Below are 24,788 nucleotides of genomic sequence, written 5' to 3' on the forward strand. Positions count from 1 at the left end.
TAATACGCCATTAAGTATCAAGAGTAGGATATCATCTGTGTGGGGGAGCATAGCAATTATATAAAAATTTGAAAACAAATTTCAGCCTACACCAACAGATTTAGACTGTGTAGTGTGCCAATTTATCTCCCTGTGCAGAGCATCTTAGTCTAAACACACACTGAGAGACCATATTACCCTGCTTAAACAAAGTCTTCTTGGAGTAATGAAAAAACCCTTTGTTAAGATCATGTTCATGATCAGGGCCATAGCTAGGGTATGTGGGTCCCTTCCACTAAAATCACATCCCGGGGAGTAGTGGAGCTTGGTTAAAATCATCAGGGGCCCCGAGGATCATCACCTCCTATTTCCCCACTTGAGATGAGATGACCCTGCTTACAGTCACTTGCGAACTGAATAATTGTTCATACACATACTACATCTCGGTTTTAACTTTATATTGATGTTTATGACAAACTAGCACTTTTTATCCTTTATGCAGCTTATTTGCAGCTGGTGTGTAAAAGGGAGCAAGTGAAGCTGCAGATCACAGCATAGTGGGGCATTTAGCATGTTATCAAGCACATAAAACCACTCAATCAAACTTAGACAACAGATCTGATATACTGCAATTCCCCCAAACTAAAATGCTTATTACAGACCATAATTTCTATGTGTATGTGTTTTATTCTTCAGCTGAATCCTGAATGTGCATCCTAGTCTGTTGCCACGCTGGCAGGGACCTGCTCCAATCTTTTATACGATTCTACATGGTGACAGTGTCACAGGAGTGACTATCATGCAAATAAGACCTAAGAGGTAAATGACATGTTATGGTTCATTGCAGCATCAGTTTCTAAGTACATAAATATTGTAAATATTTCTTTATATTTCTCTTCCAGCAATGAAGTCTTTTATTTTGTGGTTTTTATTTCATATTTAAGATTTGATGTAGGCCCCATTCTCACAAGAGTTGTACGAGGTTCCAGAGAACTGCACTGCTTATTAAGCAGCACAACTGTCTTTAACATTGATAATTGAATAAATGTTTCTGGAAAACCAAACTAGCATATTAGAATAATTTCTGGAGGATCATGTGACACTGAAGACTGGAGCAATGGCAAGTGGAGATTCATCTTAGCCATCACAGGAATTAATTACAAAGAATAAATTATAATTTAGGAATAAATGAAGAATTCATTTACAGTACTTACAATTTGTGGGCTTGCACTCTGCAGTTGCTGTAAAAACACTATTTGGCATGAAATCAAAAGTTTGATTGAAATAATGGTTTTAAAATCATGTTAAATCAACAGTTGATGGTCACTCTAAAACATCTTCCAGAACGGGTAGCAAACAGAAAGGAGCAACCTAAGGAGGGTGCATCATTTGGTAAGTGTGTTCTCAAAGTAATTGCCAAAATAGAGCGTCAGCAAATTCTGATGCAATGAAGTTCTCATTAGATCACCATGTGAGAATAATGTTAAAAAAGAAAAACTTCATTAATACAACAATCTATTTTACTGTCTTCAGCCCCCAAAATCAGCTCCTGAATGGCCTGGATAATATGGGAAGAGCATAGCTGTGACTACACTGATTGGCTGTTTCGAGCCATTGGATCTCGGGTAGGACTAAAGAGATCCTAAGAAATATACATTTGCAGGAGTTATGTTTTAGACAACAGTAAACACAAGTGTTTTTCTCAATCAGATCCCTTTGAAAACAATGTGGATGGGCAATCCCATCAGACTTCTGGACTTTGTTGGCAAATGAACATGCTGTTTGCAGGTAACCAGAGATGCTTACTTGGTGATTTTGTGGTTTTGGTTGTGACTAAGTGATTAAGGGCGTTTTCACACCATGCTCATTTGGTGCTTTCTTTTCTGAAACTTGGTCTGCAATCGTCTCAGTCTGGAGCAGTTTTCTTGTGGCGAGAAAGCAATCTGACCTAATGATCCAACCTTATAGTTCATAATGGGAATGGGTCTTAATTTTGTGGTTCAACGCACTTGAAAACCAAAGAGCACCACTTCATCTTAAAATGTCAATTTTTTTTTCTCCAAAACAGGTCCATTGCAATATTAATAATTTATTTGTATATTGATGGATGATCCCAGAATACAGTTTTATTCATGTGACTTGCAAAAACACTGTGAAATGTTGCATTCTGAAAGTGTACTGAACCTAGGAAATAATGCAACATCGTAACAATTTAAGTCCCTCTTTTGGATAAAAGAAAACATTTACCTACTGGTCTGAAAACGCCATAACTTACTATGTTTGTCTACTGGAAAGAGTTACATAAGTGATCTTGCTTTCTTTCACATTTCTTTGCAGCTGCTCCATATTTATCTTCAATGCCAGGGTCTGTCCATTATCAGAAATAATCCAATACTAGGCTATACTCGTTCACTGCAAGGTATGCATATGGAGTTAGGAAATGCTATCACAAGTCCACTAGTGCAGAAGAAAAATGAAAACGTTGAAAACGTTTTTGTCTGTTTTAAGACAATGTTGCATTTAAAATTTGACTGTAACGTTTGCAGATCTTTGCACATTCGTAGAGCCGTGACGTGATTCAAAGTGAAAACAATAAAATTATTTGATATGTTAATTCGAATGGTTGTTCTATTTGATTCGCATTCACTGATTAGCAATACAAGAATTCCTTATGAGTGGTTTTCATCTAAAATATTGCACAGTTTTATGAGGAGAAAGCACTTTTTAATACTCCAACAATTGAGGCGAACCGATTCCCGTGCTGCCTTGTAAGGCCCGCCCTCTTATGGCCTCACACGATATGGCGGTTGTCTGTCTGCGAATCCTGCTCTTTCGTTGGCTGAAACATTTGTTTATCTTTGCCTCCGAAGCAAGTTCGGTTTCATTTTCAACCTGTCAAATCCGTGGACAGCTGTGAAGTCAGCACCGCCTCGCGCATCACGTAGAGTAAGTCATCACAGGAAAATACCGTTTATCTTCGTGTTGTTGCTTGAAACCAAAGATCTTTGATATTACCGAAAATAAGATCATTGGCTACCGTTGTCATTCAGTTCTCATAATAGCTGAAGAAAATTGTCTTGTTTCTGTTGAGCTAATGAATAGCCGTGTTGCTAGCTAACCTTAGCGAGCCCACACAACCTACTCACGACTTCTCTTACATGTTTACAAATAGAAAACCTGATACTTAAAGTGTGCTGTCACGGTTCCACATGTGTAATACTGTGTTTTAAGATAATAATCTGATAACAGTAATTGCATAGACATTATATAATATGTGTTCTGTAGGAGTAACGTTACGTTACAGCTAACGCAGTTCTCACGGCCAAGTCGTGTTCGAGTTCCTCGAGCAGTTGAACAGGTGTAAGTTAAATAGAGGATTTCAAGCGTATAATACTAATTAACTTCTAATACTTTGTACAGCAGAAGGATAATCGTGTTAAGTATTGAACCAGCATAGCCCAAAATAACGTGTGTGCCAAGAATGGATTCAAAATCCGGTCAACTGGAAATAACTTGTTTATTTGTTGTCAGAGAAATTGTCTTTTCCATTTTGTTTTCTCATGTATCTTTAACAAATGTTTTTGGAAAAGTGTAAGCCTGTAGTTTGGGGCTTACTGTCTTACAGTCTAGATTTAAAACCCTCATCAGTCTTGGATTCTTGATATGAGGTTTCCTCTAGTTTTATCAAGTGTATTAGATCTAACTATTGTACAAGTTTATTCAGACTTGTTCAGGCTTGTTACCGTCATCATGTTACCTGGTTGATTCAGTAAAAAATGTATGACTTGAAAGTGGTTAAGTAAAATGAGATCCAGGGGGTGATTTTTCTTATTTAGGTACTAAACAGAAACTAAAACCTATGATAAGATACTTTTATATAACTCCGTATGGGTGTTTGTCAAACAGCTGACATGAAGGATTGATTTTGCAGTGTGGTGACAGTGGCACAAATGTATGTTCAGTCTCTGAGAACAGAGCTCTCGTAGAGCTGAAACAACGAATCGATTTAATCGATTAAAATCGATTATTGAAATAGTTGTCAACTAATTTAGTAATCGATTCGTCGTTAAATAAATTGTATTTGCCATAAGCGGCTCATTTCGTGCATATTTCAAATCTGCGGTGACCAAAGTGTGGCAGTAATGAGCCACCGGAGGTTTTACTCAGCCAGTACAGCAGGTGAAGTAGCGAATAGCCAATAGCTGGCCTCGTTTTATGTCACGTGCTTCCCGAACAGCGTCTCTGCAGCATTCAGCGGGAAGTGGGAGTACTTTACTTTGAGCCTTCAAAATGAAGAGTAACCTGTAAACTCTGCACTACTGAACTGTTTAAGGGGCCGTTCACATATCGTGTCTTTTGCGTGCTCAGGTACGTTATTTCCTATGTAGGCGCGCAGTATGCACTCTCATAATGGAAGCGACGCGGTCGCGACACGCACGCGGTGCGATGCGCCCGTTTTTCCAGGCGCGTCCACACCGCATCCATTTATTCTTTGCTGAAATTTCCGGGTCTTCATGGAGAGGGCACGTCATGGTTGCTTAGCAAAGGCAGACGCCTCAGGGGCGCTTCTGCCCGAGCGCTTTGGAAAGAAGGAGAAAGCGGCGCGACTAGCGTTTTCCACGCGTTTTTAGGTGCGATATGTGAACGGCCCCTAAGAATTTTATTTGTGCAGATTCTCCAGTACAAGGTTGTTTGCAAATGTTTAGTCGTAAAAGCTGATAACATTGCTTTTTAACAGTGAACATTTAAAGCTTTACAAACATGTTATGTGATCAGTTTGTCGTTTACCAGTTCAAAATTCAGACTTGCAGCCTAATTATGACTGAATGAGAGAGGTAAATGTTTGAGTATATTTAAAATGCACTTCTTTTCTAAGTATTCACTGCTCTTTTTCACACAGCAGGTTTTTTGTGTGTCCCAATTTTTTTTTTTCAACCTTCTGATGGATTTTACTTTAAATTGTGAGTTCCATTCAGGTTTCATGCCATTGGCACTTTTTTTCGAAGGATTGTTTACAATTTCACAGCATAAGCTATAAAGCTTTTTCCCAGTAAATAATAAAATACAATGCACTGCAATTTTATTCTGTTTTATCCTTATACTTCGTGAAAATATGTTCTCAAAGATTCCTTAAGCTTTGTTTGGGATGTTAAACTACTTTAGGAGCTCTAAGGACTGCCATGGTGAAAACAATATTTGAAATCTCCTTGTGAATTTTGCTGGAGTATGGGTCAGTGCTTTGATTGCAGAAGAGTTCGACAAAGGATTACTAACATAATAAAACAACTCCAGGTATATTTTTGATGAGGATATGACAATGCAAAATGGTTAAAATCTCTTAAAAATCTATGCTGAATGATAAAGACCCTTTATTAATAATTTACTTGGGGAAAAAATGGAAAAAACTAAAATATAAGTACATAAACCGATTAATCGATTAATCGTAAAAATAATCGACAGATTAATCGATTATCAAAATAATCGTTAGTTGCAGCCCTAGAGCTCTGTGGTTAGTCTGGACTGGAGAATTTGCTGACGTGAAGGCAGGAGCTGTAACATGAGTGCCAGCATGATAATTAAGCGATGTGACACAAGCAGAAGTGCTGGTGTTATACATGTTCAAAAACACTAGTTAGCTCACGTATTTCTTTTCTGGAGATGAAAATAGTTTAATGAGAGACCAAAGCGTCAAGTTTTAAGTTTTGCATGCCCCAAAGCAATGAAAAATGAAATAAGAAGTAGACCGATATTAATAAATATTAATACATAAACTGTTAGGAAATATATATTAGCATATTAGATAACCCACAAAACCTCCACCTGAAGCTGAATCGCAGTTGCGCTGATACTCCCAACAGTCCACATGTTTGTGGGATATTGCTTAAAGGGATAGTTCGCCTAAAAATTAAATTGTTTCATCAGTTACTCACCCTTTTGTAGTTCGAAAACCCTTAAGACTTGCATTCATCCCCCAAACACAAATTAATGTTCATAAAGACATCGTGAAAGGAATTCATATGAATTGAGCTGTTTAATCCAAGTCCGAAGAAATGATCGCTTTATATAATAAACAGATTTGATTTAGTGTTTTTGCACATCGAATATAGTAAATGGAATTAGGAGCCAAATGTAACTATTATTTCCCCAACAGAGGTGCAGTGTGCACTGTGGTGAATAGGTGTAGGTCAACTGTTCACATCCTGTGATATTAACCTTCCCTTGATGTTGTATTTTCTATTAGAGAGGTGCTGGCGGGAACATACTGTATGATTCTTATCATAGTTCCACATGTTTTTTAACAACATTGTTTATTTTATGTGTAAATAACAACTAAAGCCCTGGCACACAGGAAAGCCACTACAGGAAACTTAACTGTGTTTGCTTGGTGAGCACAAACACACCTCATTGGTTCTTATGGAGGCTCAAACATTGTTCTTGCATGGCACACTAAATGCATTAGGTCTCAAAGTGACAGCAGATTAATGTACTTGCTGCTGTGTGTCCTTAATCACAAAAGATGGAGAGAATCACTCACTGCTCTTGAGTCAAAAACTTTTGTAGTTTTCTTACAAATTACTTTATATTTAGTACACACAGTGTAGACTCTATTATAGTGTTTTATTGATACATTTGATTATTCAGTTTCTGTGATTGTGTCTCCTGTCTGAATTTTTTTTTTTTGCAGTATCTGTTTACCATATTTGATTTGCTCTATGTATGATCAAAGTTTACATGTGAATAAAACAAAGCCTAATTATGTTCATTATAAAAAGTCTGTTCATCATATAAAATCGTTTTAATAAAAAGGGATCAGAATACTTGAATTAAATGGTTAAATTCCTATGGATTAAATTTATGATGTCTATTTATGGACTTTTTGAAGCATTAAAGTTTTAGTGGAATGGACTTGCAGTGGAGGGACAGAAATCTCTCAGGTTGCATCAAACACATCTTCATTTGTGTTTGAAATGACACGAAGGTGAGTAATTAATGACAGAATGTAAATTTTTGGGTGAACTAACCGTTACTTGGCTGTGCAAAATGTGTAAGGTCTACTGTTAGTGACCATCAACCAATTCCCTTTTAAGCTAAAACAAATGTCACTCCTGACATTATTATTGGATCCGTTATTGATTAAGCACTTTTGTTTGTTTTTGTAGGAATGAAGGTGCTTTTTTCATCCTTCAGTTCACTCTTTGAGGATCTTGTTAAGACACCTGGAGAAAGACCCTCTCTCATATAAAGAAGAGCGTAAACCTTAGGAAGAATGAATTCGTGTTATCAGTCCAGCACTTCACATCCTTTCAAATAACTATTTACCTGCACTTTGTCAGGCCTCATTCGGCCTCCCCTCTACCTCTCAAACTCACACACACACACACGCTCCGCTTGTGACCCCACCGCGGCTCCTGCAGGCTGGGTACGGAGCTGGTCTGGCCGCGTGCCCCTCCAGCTCTGTGTGTTAGTGTGAGATGGCGCGGCAGGAAGCAGAGGGTTGCTGCTGCTGTGGACTGTAATGTCAGAGCCCAGCAGCCCCGGCGAGAGCCAGTGCGGCGCTCCCAGATTCTTCGTGGGCTGCGCGGAGGATGAGAGCGAAGGCCTGGACGACTGCGCCAGCATGAGGACAGACATGGAGCTGTACGAAGATGACCTGGAGGATGACTCGGTACGAATGGTGTGCAGTTTGATTAAGTGTCTGTCTGGTCTGTTAGAGGGATTTTGCAGGAAGTCCTTCACATACAGTACTTGGAGATTTAGTAGTTTTAGAACAGAAGTATTAAGCAGCCATTACTCCAGACTTCAGTGTCACATGACCCTTCGGAAATCATTCTAAAATGCTGATTTGGTGCTTTAAAATAATTTCTGTTAAACAGTCTTAGTCTTGCTGCTTGGTTTGATATGTCTAGGTAGATACCGGTATATCTTGTTTAAATTCGTGCTTTTTCTCCTAAGCCTCCAGAATGTCAGATCGTGGTGGGGATTTGCTGTATGATGAAGAAATCCAAGTCCAAACCCATGACTCAGATCTTGGAGCGTCTTTGCAAGTTTGAGTACATCACAGTGGTCATCTTTCCAGAGGACGTCATACTCAATGAGTCGGTGGAGAAGTGGCCACTCTGTGACTGCCTGATCTCGTTTCACTCTAAAGGTTTGTGTTTCTCCACCGAAGTCTTAACTGTAAAGTAAGTCAATAAAATCGAGAAGCAGCTTTGTGGAAGGGGTCTCATGTTCAGTTACTAAACATTTCTGCATTAGCAGCTAGTCTAATGAGACACGATGAAGGTTCAGTCACATTGGCAACATTTCAGAAAAATGTTGTGGGCTAAAAGGTCAGCTGTCGATTTTCAAATAATGTAGGGATGTATGAAGCACAACTCAGACAGAAGTCACTTTCAAACTCAGCTGCTTTCTGATGGTCAAGCTAATTTGAGGTAACAGCTTGAGCCTGCTGAGAAGTCTGCATGGGAAAAATCTGCAGTCTAAATTTTGCCCTCATATGAGGTTCCCAATCACATGGATTTCTGTTGAAATTACTGGATTTTTGCCTGTGAAAATATGCCAAATAATTAATTTGACCATATTTTGCTTCATTGGTGTGCAAAGATGCCTTATAAGTAGTCTACAAATGGATTTTTATCAGTGTGTTGTGTCTTTGGCAAGTCATTTGTATATTATCATGTCCATACTACCAACATTAATATTTTCTCTTTTAAATTAGGTTTCCCCTTGGATAAGGCAGTGAGTTATGCAAAGCTCCGCAACCCGCTTCTCATCAATGATCTTAACATGCAGTATTACATACAGGACAGGTATGAGCATGTTTTTCAACCACGGTTTTGCATATTGTCTCATATTTACATACATTTTAGCATCCTGTATGATACCTGAATAAGGTTTTTCTGTGCTTTTTTTTAAAATCATATTTTAGGAGGGAAGTATATCGTATCCTGCAGGAGGAGGGGATAGATCTGCCACGCTATGCTGTGTTAAATCGTGACCCTGACAAACCTGATGGTCAGTCAAAGTTTTTTTCAAAAATCCTGAAAATTTTTAAAGAGCGGTTTTTTGTTATTTGCTTTGCTTAATTCCCTTTCATCCAGTAGTGAAGTAGAAACCTCAATCTTAGCAAAGTGTCCTGCTTAGTCCCTGCTCTGATTTATTTTAGTCTCTTAGTAAATATAGCCCCTCACGCAGAGCAATTTCAAGTGTTTTATAGGCCAAAGAGACCTGTGATGGGATCATTTGGCATCCAATGAGCCATTATGTTCTTGGCAGCTATGACAGTTCCCTGAAGACCTGAATAAATTTATCCTCCTCTAAACAAATGACAATCAAAGTGCTATATTTACCCAGTTATAAATCCACATAATGGTCATATCTCAGATGATGATTGTTTTATCTGTGTGTCTGCTCATATATTGTTTATCTTCTCTGGAATACTGTTTTGATTGGCCTTTCCTTCTTGTGTGCCATAGAGTGTAACCTTGTTGAGGGAGAAGACCAAGTTGAAGTTAATGGTGAAGTCTTCCTAAAACCCTTTGTAGAGAAGCCAGTTTCTGCTGAGGACCATAATGTGTACATCTACTACCCAACTTCAGCTGGAGGAGGCAGCCAGCGTCTCTTCAGAAAGGTCTTTTTGCAATGACTTCCTGGTATCAATGCATAGATCTTGAATTGCATCCATCTTGGTAACACAGGCACGTGATTTGTTGTTAAGAATTGTCAAAACGGAAACAGAAGAACATGCTGACATTTTGTTTCAGCCTTCTCTGTCAGCTGTTAAAAATAGACAAAAGTGAAGAGTTTATCAGTGTATTTTGTCAGTAAGTTAGGTAGCAACACCGCTAACTTGAATTCTTGTTTTAGCAGTTCATTCATTTATTAAAACCTTTGATTTACCAACCAGAGTTAAAGAGTTATGCAGGAAAGTACTAAAACCGTGAAACAATTTAGCATTTTTACCCTTCCTGTTTTATCATCCCAAAGTCAATAGGTCTTTTGAATGGGTTTTTGGTTAAATTTCTGAAAAAGATTACTTTTTTATGTGTCTTGAAAAATACAAGTGGCTAAATGTGACTTTGGATATTAAAAGTCATCTGCTTATTAGTCCACATTTACGTCCTATTTACGTTATATGTATGAAGTGATTTTGCTAACTCTTCTACAATTGCTACTATAACTCAAACTTCCAAACTTGTAGTAGATTTTTAAAATATATGAAAATGTGAAAAGTAATTTGACCGTGGTGTTGACCACAGAGCTTATTTTCTGCAATAATTCAAATCAAACACAATGTAAAAGCCAATGGCTTATTGTTGAGGGAACCAGGTAATGCTAACTTATGGGTTGACCTGATAAATTACATCATCTCTGCAGCAGTTATGTTCTATAAGTTATACATCTTCTGTTATGTCGCATAATAAACTAAATTAAATTAAAATTAAATTAAATTTATGCATTTAGCAGACATGTTTATGTTTATGTAACTTGTAGGGTTAATTATTAGCCGCTTGTAGTAGTTTCATAGTAACTTCCCTAGCACTGCCTACAGTTATATAAACTATAGTTTATTAAAGATGAAAATTCTAAGCTTCCTATCACTTTTTATAAGTCCTGTACAATAGGTTTAAATCCATTTAGGTTAAAAAACATTGTCATTTTGTCAAAATATCATTTTAAAATTACCTCAATTCTCAGAGATCCCCAAACGGTTCGCGCGAAGCTGTTCAAAAGATTCAGTTTCCTTAAACCCCACCTTTCGGTAGTATACTGTGTTCTGATTGGTCAACTAACATAGTCAGGTTTGATTGGTTGTTCCGCACACAGCTTCATGGTAAACAATGCGTTAGCATCTTTTTGGGGTGAATTATGTCTTATTCCTCTCATCGCGAAGCAAACAGTAAAATAAAATAGAAACCTGAAGAACAGTCTGGCTGCTTTTTCTTCTGTGTGTGCGTATTCAAGCCGCGCGCTTCAGTTTGAATCTGAATAGCGTGTTCAGCGCCAGGGCGTTGTCACATTAGATATAATGAAGGGAGACGTGAAAAACGGACATCGCGTTGTTTTCATATGGATTACTTTATCACAGAATATCTGTTAGCAGCACTTGTTTAGTTTAAAAGAAGACATGTCAAACTTTCTATAGATATCTCTCTCATGTCTCTTCGTTGAGTATTCACGGAGTTACACTTCATTTTAATGACGTGTTTGTAAATGAAGATCAGCGAAGACGAAGGCTGCAGACAGCACACATACTGATAAGATGCTCGGGAGAAAACAAACGCATAACTTCATAATCATACTTCGCGTTGTGATTCGGAGATGCTTTTTGGTCTAAATAAAGTTGGTAATGAACCCTATTTTATGGCCAAACGCTTTGAAGATCCCGCCTTGTACTCACCGATATTAGAAAAGCAGTCATCAGTGAAAAGGGATTTGTTGTACTGCTCTGGTATTGTGGTAAAAATGAATATTAGCCATTGGTTCTTCTGATCTTCATTCTTTGGCAGTAAAACTAAAACAAACTTGCCTTTACAATTAAAAACACACCGTCTCCTCGACATGATGCTCTCACACCAACCAGAGCGTCTGTGTGTGTGTGTGGGGGGGGGGGGGGGGGGTGGATGTGGGCAGGTCAGAGTTCCGTTTCTCCCAAGACAGTAGGCGAAGATTATTATGCAAAGTGTTCCTAGTGACATACATAGAGATGGGCAAAAGATTTGAAATCTATAACGACTCGTTTCAGCGATTCAGAGTCGACTCCTTACTTTAGAAGCCAATAACTTTATAAATCGTGTACTTTTTGGTTTAATTACTTTGCAAATTGTTGTACACTGATGGACAGTTACATTATACACTGTAATACAGGTAATTTTTGATTTCCCATCTGTGTGGCTCTTTAACAAAACTGTATACAAAACCTTTGAATTATGCACACAATGCACAATGTGGAGTAAAGGAATATTTGAGTGTGAATGTGTCTCTGTTTCAGATTGGGAGCAGAAGTAGTGTTTACTCTCCAGAGAGCAGTGTGAGGAAAACTGGCTCCTATATCTATGAAGAGTTCATGCCAACTGATGGCACAGATGTGAAGGTAAGGTACTCAATAATTTAACATCTTTTACATCTCCCAGGGATTGCATTACCCTGTTCCTCTTAATCTGTAGAGAGCAAAATTTAGTTTTCTTGCATGATTAGTTCAATTGTAAATTTGATCTTTTTAGAGGAAAAGCAATATTTCTTAGTTTGTTGTTTTAGACTTATTTTTTGTTCATTTTGTTATGCTGTGTGCCTGGAAACTTGTGCTATTTGTAAAATGTCTCTCCTTTGAACATCAGATGAAATGATAATTTTTTGCTTATGTGTGTGCTTGTATTGTTACAGGTGTATACAGTAGGGCCAGATTATGCTCACGCAGAGGCTCGTAAGTCCCCTGCTCTCGATGGAAAAGTAGAAAGAGACAGTGAAGGCAAAGAAATCCGCTACCCAGTCATGCTGACTGCTATGGAGAAGCTTGTGGCCCGTAAAGTGTGTCTGGCGTTCAAGGTCAGATGAGCTGCTCATTTCAGTACTGACTCAAAATGTTTCTGATAGATTACATTTTCTGGGCTTCAGGGTTTAAAGGGTTAATGCACCCAAAAATTTCTATTAATTCATGTTCTTCTCACCATCAAAGCATCCTAGGTGTATGTGACTTTCTTCTTTTTAGAATAATCCAATTGGAGATATTAAAAATTGTTATTGCTCTTTCAAGCCTTTCATTGGGGGTTAGCAGGTTTTTGTTGTCAACAGTTCAGAAGACGTGAAATAAAGTCCAGAACAGAAATAAAGTGCATCTGTAATAAAACATCCCTCACACGGCTCAGGGGCATGAATAAAGGCCCCCTGTAGTGAATCCATGCGTTTTTGTAATATAAATATCCAGATTTCAAGCGTAATAAACACTTTTTTTTCTAACATCTGCTAACATCATCTAACATTTTTCAACAAGTGTCTATTACGCTTGAAATCTGGATATTTATGTCACAAAAACGCATGAATTCGCTACAAGGGGGCTTTATTCATGCCTGGAGCGGTGTGAGGGATGTTTTATTACAGATGCACGCGCTTTATTTCACATCTTCTGAACTGTTGACAACAAACACCTGCTAACCCCCATTGAAAGGCTTGAAAGAGCAAGGAGGATTTTTAATATAACTCCAATCGGATTATTCTGAAAGAAGAAAGTCACACAGACCTAGGATGCTTCGAGGGTGAGTAGAAGATGGACACATTTTAATTCTCGGGTGAACTAACCCTTTAAGAGTTTTCTTTCAGTTCAGTTAAACCTGTTCTTATTGATTTTATTCTCTAGCAAACAGTGTGTGGATTCGACCTCCTCCGAGCCAATGGCCACTCGTATGTGTGTGATGTTAACGGATTTAGCTTTGTGAAGAATTCCATGAAATACTATGATGACTGTGCTAAGATCCTGGGGTAAAGCCTAATAATCAAATAATGATTCAAAATGTGTGTCATTCACAGATTGGCATATAGTTGCAAGATGCACAACACCTGATGAGTTTTCTTGTTCTTTCTTTCAGAAATATTGTGATGAGGGAGCTGGCTCCACAGTTCCAGATCCCCTGGTCCATACCTACAGAGGCAGAGGACATTCCTATTGTACCCACTACATCAGGGACCATGTACTTATCACATGCTATACTCATATCTTTGACTCATTTAAGTAGTGTACACTATGCATTAATAGTAGTAAAACTTGTCTTTTTTTAAAATAAATGCCAGGTGCCCCTATTATGGTATTGCATCAGAATGACTTTTTTTTTGTGGTTCTGTCTGCTAGGATGGAGCTGCGTTGTGTGATTGCTGTGATCCGTCATGGAGATCGTACACCAAAGCAGAAGATGAAGATGGAAGTTCGGAACCCCATGTGCGATCTTGTCACCTACTCCATAGACTTAATCACTTAAAGCATGACTAATGGATCCAAAATGCTAAATATCATGCTGATTCCTTTCTTCCAGGTTTTTTGAGCTTTTTGAAAAATATGGTGGGTATAAAACAGGCAAGCTGAAGCTAAAGAAACCCAAAGAACTGCAGGTAATTTTTTTTTATTATATTTTAAATTTAAACCAAATTTAAACAAAGCAGACCTATTTTTTTCTATGAACACTCCTAGTATACTTCCAGTCATGTAAAGACAGTTAATTACTGGCTAAAGATTTAATTTGATGTATGTATATTCATTGTAAAATGCCATGACTTTTTCAGGTTTAGGCTACCTCATATATTCAAGTTATCAAAGACTCTGGAGTCTTAGTTACTAAAAAGTAAATGAGGTGGTAAATTGAAATAAGAAATAGTTTAAAGGGGTTGTGAAATGCTCGTTTTCACTCAATATCCTGTTAATCTTGAGCACCTATAGAGTAGTACTACATCCTTCATAACTCCAAAAAGTCTTTAGTTTTATTATATTTATAAGAGAAAGATAGTCTGTACTGATTTTTCCCGGAAAAACACGACGGGCTGGAGGCGTGACGTGTGGGCGGAGCTAAAGAATCACGAGCGCGAGTAGTCTTTTGCGTTGAGAGCGTTTGGAAGCTATGACATTACCGTGAGGAAAAAACCATCATCCAAAATAAACCATGGCTTACAGTCAGATTCATACGTTTATTTATGATCCAGAATCAGATCCCGAGGCTGAAACTGAACGAGAGCAGCAGCAGCTCCTAGCGGGGCTCGAACCCGGGTCTCCGGCATGGGAGGCGGACGCACTAACAAGGAGGCAGAGATATTTGAAGCAGTTTTACTCACCGCCTGCCGTTCCAAAACACGATCGTGACCCTTTTTCATTGGGATTGCATCATCCTTAAGAAATAAACGATGTGCAAATCCGTCGTCAAACTGGGCCTTGTTTGTAAAACAAGCATCTTCGAAATGCAGGGAACAAACAAAAACACTTGCACAACTCCGTTGATGCGCTGTAAAAACTCCATCCACTGGTCCCTTAATGCTGTTTTTTCTTTGGTAATCTGTGCAGGGTTGTCTCGCACTGGCAACCAAAAACACACTCCTTTTGTGACATTTTGCGATGCTCTCGCTCTGATGAGTGATTGTCTGTGCTCAGCCTCTCTCAGCTCTGCTATATGGGAGCATGTGCTCTTCCGGCAGACGTGCCCTAGGACCCATATAGACGGTTTCAACGGCATCAACATAAACAAACGTTAATGCGCGTGAGCGCTTTTGTGGACCTAACTTAACTTCCGGTAGACTCCAAATAGAATCAATAACAACAGCCAAGTCCCTCTAGAGTAGATATTTTTTGATAACAAACAAAATATGTTTGCTGCGTGGATCAGGCGGACTTAATGAAAATGCAAATTCATTCTTTGCCAGCAGGAGATGTTTTAAAGCATAGACATAAAGCGCAAGAAATTGAGGTTTCCCCAGTAACAGCTGTAAACGAAGCAGAGCTACGCTCATACGCTGCTCAGGCATATAACATGCAAGTCTTCCTTCAGAAATACAGCGATATAAAAACACCTGTGCCTCGCTTTGATATTTAAACATAAATGTAAGGAATTATTATTATTATAAAACGTGCAGTACGTTACGTAATGTTACGTTACTCGTGTTTATTTAAGGAAGCCTTTTTGAAAATCGATCAGTTTTAAAATTGTGGCGAAGTCAACTTAGGTCCAGGCGCGTGTGCCCGATGAAACCGTCTATAAGGAAATTCCGCTCCATCTAACGTCACACATAGCCATACTCGAAAAAACTTTCCGAAAATTGTGACAAACCGGAAGGAGTATTTTTGGAACAGAAATACTCCTTCAAACGTACAACTTAATTTTTGAAACTTTGTCCATATTTAGCATGGGAATCCAACTCTTTAACAGTGTAAAAAACTCAGTATGCATGAAATAGCATTTCACCCCCCCCCCTTTAAAATGTTAGTTCTTTTTTAATATTGTAATTACTGTTTTGTCTTATTTTGCATCACTTTAAGTCATCTTTAGGCCTCCTTGGAAGTTTGTTGAGACCCCATAGTGAGCCCTGTCCCAGAACCAATCATTTAAATGTAAAATGTTTTGTTAAAACCATATCTGTGCTGTGCTGTTTCCACAGGAAGTTCTGGACATTACCAGGACACTCTTGGCAGACATAGGAGAGCATACTGACTGTGAAATTGAGGAGAAGTCATCCAAACTTGAACAACTAAAGACTGTTCTAGAAATGTATGCTACTGTAAGATGCTAATTGGCACATTTGCAGTGTCCTGTGCTGTGGAGGCCTCCTTTCAGCCTTGTGACTGTCATGAAAACAATGTTCAGTGATATTAACAACATGCATTATTTTTAGAATCTCAGTTTGTAAGATTTGTCCTGTGACACAATATACAGTGTCTCCTTTCACAACCCTTGTCAAACATCACTCATTTTGGAATAGCTTAGATTCGCTGGATATATTTCAGAGCAGCTGATCTGGTAGGTCCTTGTGGCTATATTAATTTAGATGTCAGTCAAAAACAGTGAAGTGGAGGGTAAACTTCTTTGGAGCCTAAAGGATATGGCCTGATTAAATTATTGTCTCTGATCTGTTTTTATTTTCCAGGTATGGCCATTTTTCTGGAATCAATAGGAAAGTGCAGCTAACTTACCTTCCTCATTTACAGCCCAAAACATCCAGTGAGGAGGAAGGTATGAGGATTGCTGATTGGGAAACATGTCCTCTTTGGCTTGAATCATGGTGTGCATGATGGTGCTGCTGTGTTTGTTGTGTGCAGATACTCGTAAGGAGGGCCCCTCTATACTGCTGGTGCTGAAGTGGGGTGGGGAACTGACTCCAGCTGGCAGAGTTCAGGCTGAAGAACTTGGCAGGGCTTTTCGCTGCATGTACCCTGGAGGTCAAGGTAGACCTGTCTCCTGTCTGTCAGTCTCTTAAGCTTAAAGCATTAGTTCACCCAGATAGCAAATTTATGTAATTAATAACTCACCCTCATGTCGTTCCAAACCCGTAAGACCTCCGTTCATCTTCAGAACACGGTTTAAGATATTTTAGATTTAGTCCGAGAGCTCTCAGTCCCTCCATTGAAACTGTGTGTATGGTCTACTGTCCAGAAAGGTAAGAAAAACATCATCAAAGTAGTCCATGTGACATCAGAGGGTCAGTTAGAATTTGCTGAAGCATTGAAAATACATTTTGGTCCAAAAATAGAAAAAATGTACGACTTTATTCAACATCGTCTTCTCTTCCGGGTGTTTTTCTTACCTTTCTGGACGTGGACAGTAGACTGTACACACAGCTTCAATGGAGGGACCAAGAGTAGGGCTGTAGCTATTGAATATTTTAGTAATTGAGTATTCTACCCAGAATTCCATCGATTAATCGAGTAATCGGATAAAATGTGTTTTTGCTTAAAGTGCAATATTAATTATGCAGGAGAAAATGAGACTCCTGGGTCTCTTAAAATTAACAACTAACTATTTTTTAAATGCATAGAATGCAATGCATACATCAAAAATAAACATTTAATTATTACCCATTGTTTCTCTGTCTGTACTTGTACTGTGAACAATGACAATAAAGTTGACAGATGAATTAAGTGCTTTTAAGTGCCAATCGGTTGGGGTTTTAAATAAAGCAGTTTCTGAGATGCACATTAAACACAAAACATTAATTTAATGTATCTTTTAATTATTAAAAATTAAGCAAACTTAACATTTTGGTAAACAAAGGGGATTTACTATTAAAAATAAAACATGGAAGAAATGTGTTTTTTAACCTTAAAAAAATAATGTTGGATTTTTATTTTTTTTTTGTAGTAGGCTATGTACATTGTGCTGAACAATAGTTTTTAACCGGACTTTTATTTTGACGGGTTGGCGTACCTTTACTGTTCTGTGTATCTGATTTGACGCTAGTTTTACTCTAATCAAACGGTCAAATGCTCATGAAGTGACTGTCAGAGCAGTTCTGGAGATGTTGTTCATGTGTCCACGTACTTATTTATTGAGACGCTGAAATCACCGGAGCGTCACGCTCGCTTCAGTGTGTTTAATGAATGAAGACGCGCTTCTGCTCCATTCATTAACAAAGATACGCAGAACATGCAGGTTTCATTTTTAAATAGACTGTTCCAGCTTAATATTTACAGATAAAGTCCATATCATGATTTGATGTAAGTGCAATGACCTATTTTTGATTAATTCATTCAAATTTGGCAAATTCCGTGCCATTCTGCGTTAAACTGTAAATTCCGTTTTTCTGACTGGATTCCGCGATTCCACGTGTTTTCTGCATCGCGGAATCATAGGGCCCTAGTTGTGGTATGCCAGCTCTATCTTGAAATGAACACACGCCACGACGTTCTCTTTACGTTTGCCCTCGCACTCAAATCAAAACACTGCTGACTCCTGGCAGTATGCGACTTCGGACGCAGCGCTTGTGTCTCCTTCCGCTTTGTGGGTGACGTAAACGCATTGTGTCACATAAAAAAAATCATTGCGAAAGAACCTGAGAGATTTTAAATAAATTAAAAGAGGCTTCGAGGCAGAGGAATTTGCCTCAATCATTTTTTGTAATTGAGTTACTCGAGTTACTCGAGGAATCGTTTCAGCCCTGACTGAGAGTTCTTAGACTAAATCTAAAATATCTTAAACCGTGTTCCAAAAATGAACGGAGGTCTCATGGGTTTGGAACGACATGAGGGTGAGTAATTAATGACATAATTTTCCTTTTTGGCTGAACTAACCCTTTAAGGACACAGACATTCATCACTGGTTGTCCCCATTTCACACTGTAGATGTTCTTCATCATGAGTTTCCGAAGCACAAAGTTTATTCTTTGTCGTTCCTACTTACAGCATTCTAAACCAGCATGTGACACAATATTGGAACATTTTAATTATGTTCATAAATCAATCATCTCACCCTTGTTGTGTTTATATAAGAATTGTTGCAAGTTATACCAGTTCACACTTTCCAACCTGTAGATTTTAATAAAAAATGGAAGGAGTCTTCAGACGCTTAATGGTGGCGATATTTGAAGATTTTGATTTTTACTTCAGGAGAAATCCTACTGGCTTTGGTTTGGCCTACAAAAATATGTCATCTCTGCAGCACTGTATTAAACAAAGATTTCTGAAGTACTTATTATAATACAACAATCTTTCTCGTTCTTGAACTGTATTAAATGTAAGGTAGTATGAAGCGCTACCAAATGTTGGGTTAAAAGCCAGTGCCTATTCAGCAGTCTTTATATTATGCACTTCCCTCTTTCTTGTTTGCTCTTGGTTATAATTTCTGCCTCTTTTTCCATGCAGCAATTTTATGCCATTTGCATTATAAAAGTGTCATAAAAATATGTTCAACATGTCACTTTGTCTTTTCATACATTTGTGTGAATATCAGACTTAAAGGGTCAAGAAGTGCCCTTTTTATTACTTTGTACTGTTCTCTGAGGTCCACTTATAATGTTATCAATACTTTAACATCAAAAACATCATTTAGAAGTAAAAGGCTATTTTTCTGTCCTGTTTTGACCCCCCTCATCTGAACACTGTTTGAATAGGCGTAGCACATTGTAGACTCTGAAGTAAATGCCCACTGCTATGATTGGTTTGCAGTTGTGTATGTTTGACAGCCTACATCCTTCATAGTTAGACACTGATGGAATTTAGATTAAAACACTGTTTACATCAAACAATATCCACTATACAGTGCCCTCCATAAGTATTGGAACAGTAAAAGACAAAATTGCTTTGTCTGCTGTGGAGTAAAGACATTTGCAAATACGATTAAAATATTAATATGCAACAAAACTACAGAATGTCACATTTTAATATTGTGTCTTTCGACACATACATGTTTTACCAAATAAAAAGGACAGCACTTTAAGAGTTCATCCCACTATTTGATGTGAGCATAAGTATTGGAACAGTTGAATTTAAGACAGATGTAAAAGATTAAAAGCTAATATTTAGTTGCAGATCCCTTGCAACGAGTCTGCAACCCATGGACATCACCAGACTCTTGATCTTATGCGTTGAAATGCTTTTCCCAAGCCTTTAATGCAGCCAATTCCAACTGATTCTTGTTTTGGGGAGTTTCTGTCTTCAGTGTCCTTTTGAGCTGGTGAAATGAATCTAAGATTTTACATTTCTTTGCCCTGATAAAGTCCTTGCCTGAACTGGCAGGGTGTTTTGGGTCATTTTCCTGATCCAATATGAGGTGCTTTCTAATGAGTTTGGTGGCATTTTCTTGAATATTTGTAGCCAAGATGAGTTGTACCCTTTCAAATTCATTCAGCTACTTCCATCATATATTAATTCATCATTAAAATGAAGAGGTCCTGTTCTAGAGACAGCCATGCATGCCATGCCATGACACCACCTCCACCAAGCTTGCGGTTGTATGCTTAGGATCATTTGTAGTTCCCTTTTTTTTCTCCACACTTTTGCTTTCCAATCACTTAGATAAAAGGTTAATCTTTGTCTCAACAGTCCATCAACTCAGTTCCAAAACTCTACTGGCTCACATTTGTGAAGAATCTTGCCTTTCTATTTTTGGTGCTGATCAGAGGTTTGCATCTTGCTGTGTAGTTTCTGTAATTCTGTGTCAAATTCTCCTGCGGACTGTAGATTGACAGAGCATCACCTCAGCTTTCTGGGGGTTGTTTGTGATTTTACAGACATGTATTTTATGGTTAATTTTCACAGCTTTTATGATTTGTCTGTCATCAACTACTGTTGTTTTTATCATCCAATCAGTCGTGTTGGTTGCTGACGTCTCTGGTAGTTTCCAAACTTTTAATTTCTCCATGCCCTTTGTTTTTCCTATAGTTCTAATTGAGTTCCTCTTTTCTTTTAGCATCCAAATTGCTTGCTTTTCTTTCGGAGTCAGCTTCCTCGTTTTCATCCTGATTTGTATATGTCAACGACTTAGAATGCAGAAGCAATGGATATAACTGACATTCCCTGCTTTTAATATCTGAAGAATTAATGCAACAGGACACAGCAGAACACTTAGAAAGATTTGTGAGGCAGCTGTTCCAATACTTGTTCTCACATCAGATAGGGAGATGAAACTCTGAAAAGTGCTGATTTTCTTAGCTGGTAAAACATCTTTGTGTTGAATCACCCAATAATAAAATGTGATATCTGTAGTTTTGTCTCATATTCATCTTTTAATCATGTTTACAGATTTCTTGACTCCACAGCAAACTGAAAAAAAATTTCTTTACTGTTCCAATACTTATGGAGGGCACTGCATTCAGCACAGCATTGTCTTTTAGTTTCAATCTTTCTGAAAACCCGTCTCAAATTTTTTTTTTTTTCTTCTTTTAAACTAATCTGCAGTAAAATGAAGTGAACAAAGGTCCCAGTCCTGCAATAAAAATAAATGTCAACAAAAATAAAGCTCATCCACTCTTTCCTAATGCTGGGATCAGAAGAAAGCCGATGCAAAGACTGTTTTTTCACAACTTGGCACTGCACAGCATCTTCTTGTCCTCTGAGCATCTTTATGGATTGATTTCTGCGCACATCTGCATTTGCCTCTCGTTATTTACAATACATGTGCGAATTGGTGGGTGTGGCTGAACAGGCAGTGATGTAGAAGCAGGCGTTTATCACCTTCTATGGAGGCAGTGTTTAGCCTAACTATTCCGTCATAAAGTGGCACATTCCACACCCCATCGTTTGGGCAGATTGGCTTCAATATAAGCTGTTTTTAGACCAACAAGAAAGTTTTGAGTTCTGAAACTCAGTGACCTCTTATATGTCAGTTTTGATTTCTCAGTTGATGACCACTTTAAATTTTAGATGTTGTTCTTGTAAACTTCATTTTTTTACTTGTCTTGTAAATTTTATTTACAGTCATGTATTGCTTATTGGTTTTATGACTGTAGTTGCCAAACACAAATTGAACACTTGAATTAATGAGATTTGAGAGAAAAATATACCCATTTGCAGTTATGTTATGACAACATTTTCAGTCTTTGGACTTAACGTAGACTATATGTTCCACCCTGTTCCAGCACCCATGTGTCTTATTACTGTCAAGTAAGACTTGATTAGGTTTGGAGTGAAACCCAGAAAGACTGGGTTTAAAGGAACAGGCTTGATTGCCTCAGTTGATTATGGCTATTTAGTCTCATAAAGTTTTCATCTGTGAATGTTATGTTCTTGTCCACTTGTAGGGGATTATGCTGGCTTTCCAGGCTGCGGCCTGCTCAGGCTCCACAGCACCTACCGGCATGACCTCAAGATCTATGCCTCTGATGAGGGCAGGGTGCAAATGACTGCTGCTGCCTTTGCAAAGGTCTTTAGCCGCAACAAATACAGGTTGTCTAAGGTTTAAAGATATCAAGTTATCAGAGGGTGTTAAGTTGGTGTTGGTTGTCTGGCTGTCAGGGTCTCTTGGCACTGGAAGGGGAACTGACACCGATCCTGGTCCAGATGGTAAAGAGTGCAAATATGAACGGCCTGCTGGATAACGATATCGAATCCCTCAGCGGCTGTCAGCAGAGGGTTAAGGCCAGACTTCATGAGATCATGCAGAAAGATGAAATCTTCACAGAAGAAGACTTTGACAGGGTAAAGTGAAGCATCAGACAGCTTTTGAACTAAGGGTGCATTCCGCCCTCCGCTGGCTTGATATGAAAACACACCTGTGTCCACTTCATCTCTTTGTTTCTGCAGCTGGCTCCAACATGCAGCAGCTCTCTTGTTGGCTCTATGAAAGCTGTGGAGAATCCAGTAAGTACATGTGATCAAGTCTACACCCTTGTCCAGAGCCTCACCTCACAGATCCACAAAAGACTTGAAGACCCCAAATCAGCAGGTGATTGTTCTGTACTCATAGAAGAGAAAAAAACTCACATTTAAAAGACTAAAAGGAGTAACTCGTGAAAGAAAGAAAGACCTGAGTAAGTGAGTTGGTGTTGCCTCTCAGATTTACAGCTGTACCACAGCGAGACGCTGGAGATGATGCTGCAGCGCTGGTCAAAGTTGGAAAGGGACTTCCGCATGAAGAGTGGCCGCTACGACATCAGCAAGATTCCTGACATTTACGACTGTGTTAAGTATGACGTGCAGCACAACAGCTGTCTGGGCCTGGAGGACACATATGAACTCTTCAAGCTCTCCAGAGCACTAGCCAACATTGTCATACCACAGGTGTGTGAGAAAATTCTGAAACGTGAACTCGTACAGCTTGTCCTCAGAGCTGAACATTTGTTTTTATACGGTTTTTACACAGATGCTTTAGCAACAGGTTTGTTTGAATACCGATATTTCCCCAAATAGTTCCACTAGCTATTGCTTTGTTTGGAGAAAAAAAAAACGTGGAAAGTCCTTGGATACCACAACAAAAACTTAAATCTAAAAATTTATTTCCAAACCCTTCCAAGAAAATGTTGATGCTTTCCAACTAACAGCAAATGTTATTTTAGTATAATTCACACACTCGTTTTTGCTAATATTTTGAATTAGATTTTAATTTTATATTTTAATTTTGTAATTAATTTTCTTTTAATGATGTATATATTTGAGTGTTTCAACTGTACTACAACTGTCCTTCAAACTGCTTTTTTAGGAGTACGGCATTAATAAGGTGGAGAAGCTGGACATTGCGTATGCCTACTGTCTGCCTTTAGTGAAGAAGATTCAGCTGGACCTTCAGAGGACACACGAGGACGAGTCTGTAAACAAGCTGCATCCACTGTGAGATGCCCTGTCTTTTCACTCTCATCCCTTTCTTTCTTTTATTTGGACTCTCCTATTGAGCATGAGAGCTCACACTTGTCCATCTCTTTGTTTCACAGATATTCACGTGGAGTGCTGTCGCCAGGCAGGCATGTCCGAACTCGGCTGTATTTCACGAGTGAGAGTCACGTCCACTCACTGCTTAGCATTTTCCGTTATGGTGGCCTATTGGATGTAAGTATCATGTAGTAAATTCCAACTTCTTCATTACATCAAATGAAAGCTCTTGATGAGCTCTTACTACTGCCAAAAGGACACAAGTGAATTCAAAATTGGAGTTATTCATTAGAAAACAAAGACTTAACACTGAAAATACCAAGCCAGTTGGTGCCAAAAGGGAGTAGCTGCACTTATGCCTCTTTGGCATTGAGAAATGTATTGAGGGTAAAGATAAAATGACTGACATAATAAGTAAGCCTGGTAGGGCATACATGAGAAGAGAGCAGTGCTTAACAACTGAAGTACGGCATGCTAAAATGTACTTCTTTTTCAAAATCGTTGAGAAGTAGAGAAGCTATAGCAGTACTACAAATGAAAAGTAAAAGAGAGAACAAGAACACTTATTTTTTTTAAGCAATTGTCTTTGATTGTGGTATCAGCTGAGTGTTAAAGGATGCATGACGTTTCAGGAGGAGAAGGACCAGCAGTGGAAGAGAGCCATGGATTATCTGAGTGCAGTGTCTGAGCTCAACTACATGACGCAGATCGTCATAATGCTCTATGAAGACAACAAAAAGGTACATCCTGTTCTCATGGTCTGTTCTGCTCCTTTGAGGCACAAAATAAACATAAGTGAACTGTAATAACTGATTGTGCAGTCTCAATAGAGTGCTACAAAGAAATGACAATTGTGATATTGCGTTAACCTAGGACCCATCCTCTGAAGAACGCTTCCATGTGGAACTGCATTTCAGCCCTGGGGTCAAAGTATCTGAGGAGGAGAGCGCTCCGATGGGCTTCGGCTTCCGACCAGCCTCTTCTGAAGTGCACAGACTTTCCTTTGTTCCACTTTCTCATTATGTTTTGGATTTGGATTGTTGTT

General features: G+C 38.5%; 1 protein-coding gene across 7 annotated transcripts in view; it reads left to right on the forward strand.

Moving 5' to 3' along the window:
• The first annotated feature begins 2,788 nt into the window (after positions 1-2,788).
• LOC128017755 (inositol hexakisphosphate and diphosphoinositol-pentakisphosphate kinase 2) overlaps positions 2,789-24,788 on the forward strand; it is a 42,461-nt gene continuing 20,461 nt past the window's right edge. For all 7 annotated transcript variants that reach the window (XR_008184518.1, XM_052603245.1, XM_052603247.1 and 4 more), the window contains exons 1-23: positions 2,789-2,925; positions 7,140-7,645; positions 7,933-8,128; positions 8,699-8,789; positions 8,909-8,994; positions 9,456-9,610; positions 11,972-12,073; positions 12,364-12,525; positions 13,334-13,455; positions 13,563-13,664; positions 13,823-13,909; positions 14,004-14,079; positions 16,108-16,217; positions 16,594-16,679; positions 16,766-16,891; positions 22,180-22,301; positions 22,394-22,576; positions 22,682-22,823; positions 22,935-23,158; positions 23,577-23,704; positions 23,806-23,920; positions 24,376-24,483; positions 24,617-24,730. Coding sequence is in view for 6 of the 7 variants with exons in the window: in XM_052603245.1 (XP_052459205.1) it covers positions 7,496-7,645; positions 7,933-8,128; positions 8,699-8,789; positions 8,909-8,994; positions 9,456-9,610; positions 11,972-12,073; positions 12,364-12,525; positions 13,334-13,455; positions 13,563-13,664; positions 13,823-13,909; positions 14,004-14,079; positions 16,108-16,217; positions 16,594-16,679; positions 16,766-16,891; positions 22,180-22,301; positions 22,394-22,576; positions 22,682-22,823; positions 22,935-23,158; positions 23,577-23,704; positions 23,806-23,920; positions 24,376-24,483; positions 24,617-24,730 (2,787 nt within the window). In the remaining variant the exon portion in view is untranslated. The remainder of the gene's footprint in view (positions 2,926-7,139; positions 7,646-7,932; positions 8,129-8,698; positions 8,790-8,908; positions 8,995-9,455; positions 9,611-11,971; positions 12,074-12,363; positions 12,526-13,333; positions 13,456-13,562; positions 13,665-13,822; positions 13,910-14,003; positions 14,080-16,107; positions 16,218-16,593; positions 16,680-16,765; positions 16,892-22,179; positions 22,302-22,393; positions 22,577-22,681; positions 22,824-22,934; positions 23,159-23,576; positions 23,705-23,805; positions 23,921-24,375; positions 24,484-24,616; positions 24,731-24,788) is intronic.

The sequence above is a fragment of the Carassius gibelio genome, chromosome A7 (genome assembly GCF_023724105.1).
Source record: "Carassius gibelio isolate Cgi1373 ecotype wild population from Czech Republic chromosome A7, carGib1.2-hapl.c, whole genome shotgun sequence".
NCBI classification, from domain to species: Eukaryota; Metazoa; Chordata; class Actinopteri; order Cypriniformes; family Cyprinidae; genus Carassius; species Carassius gibelio.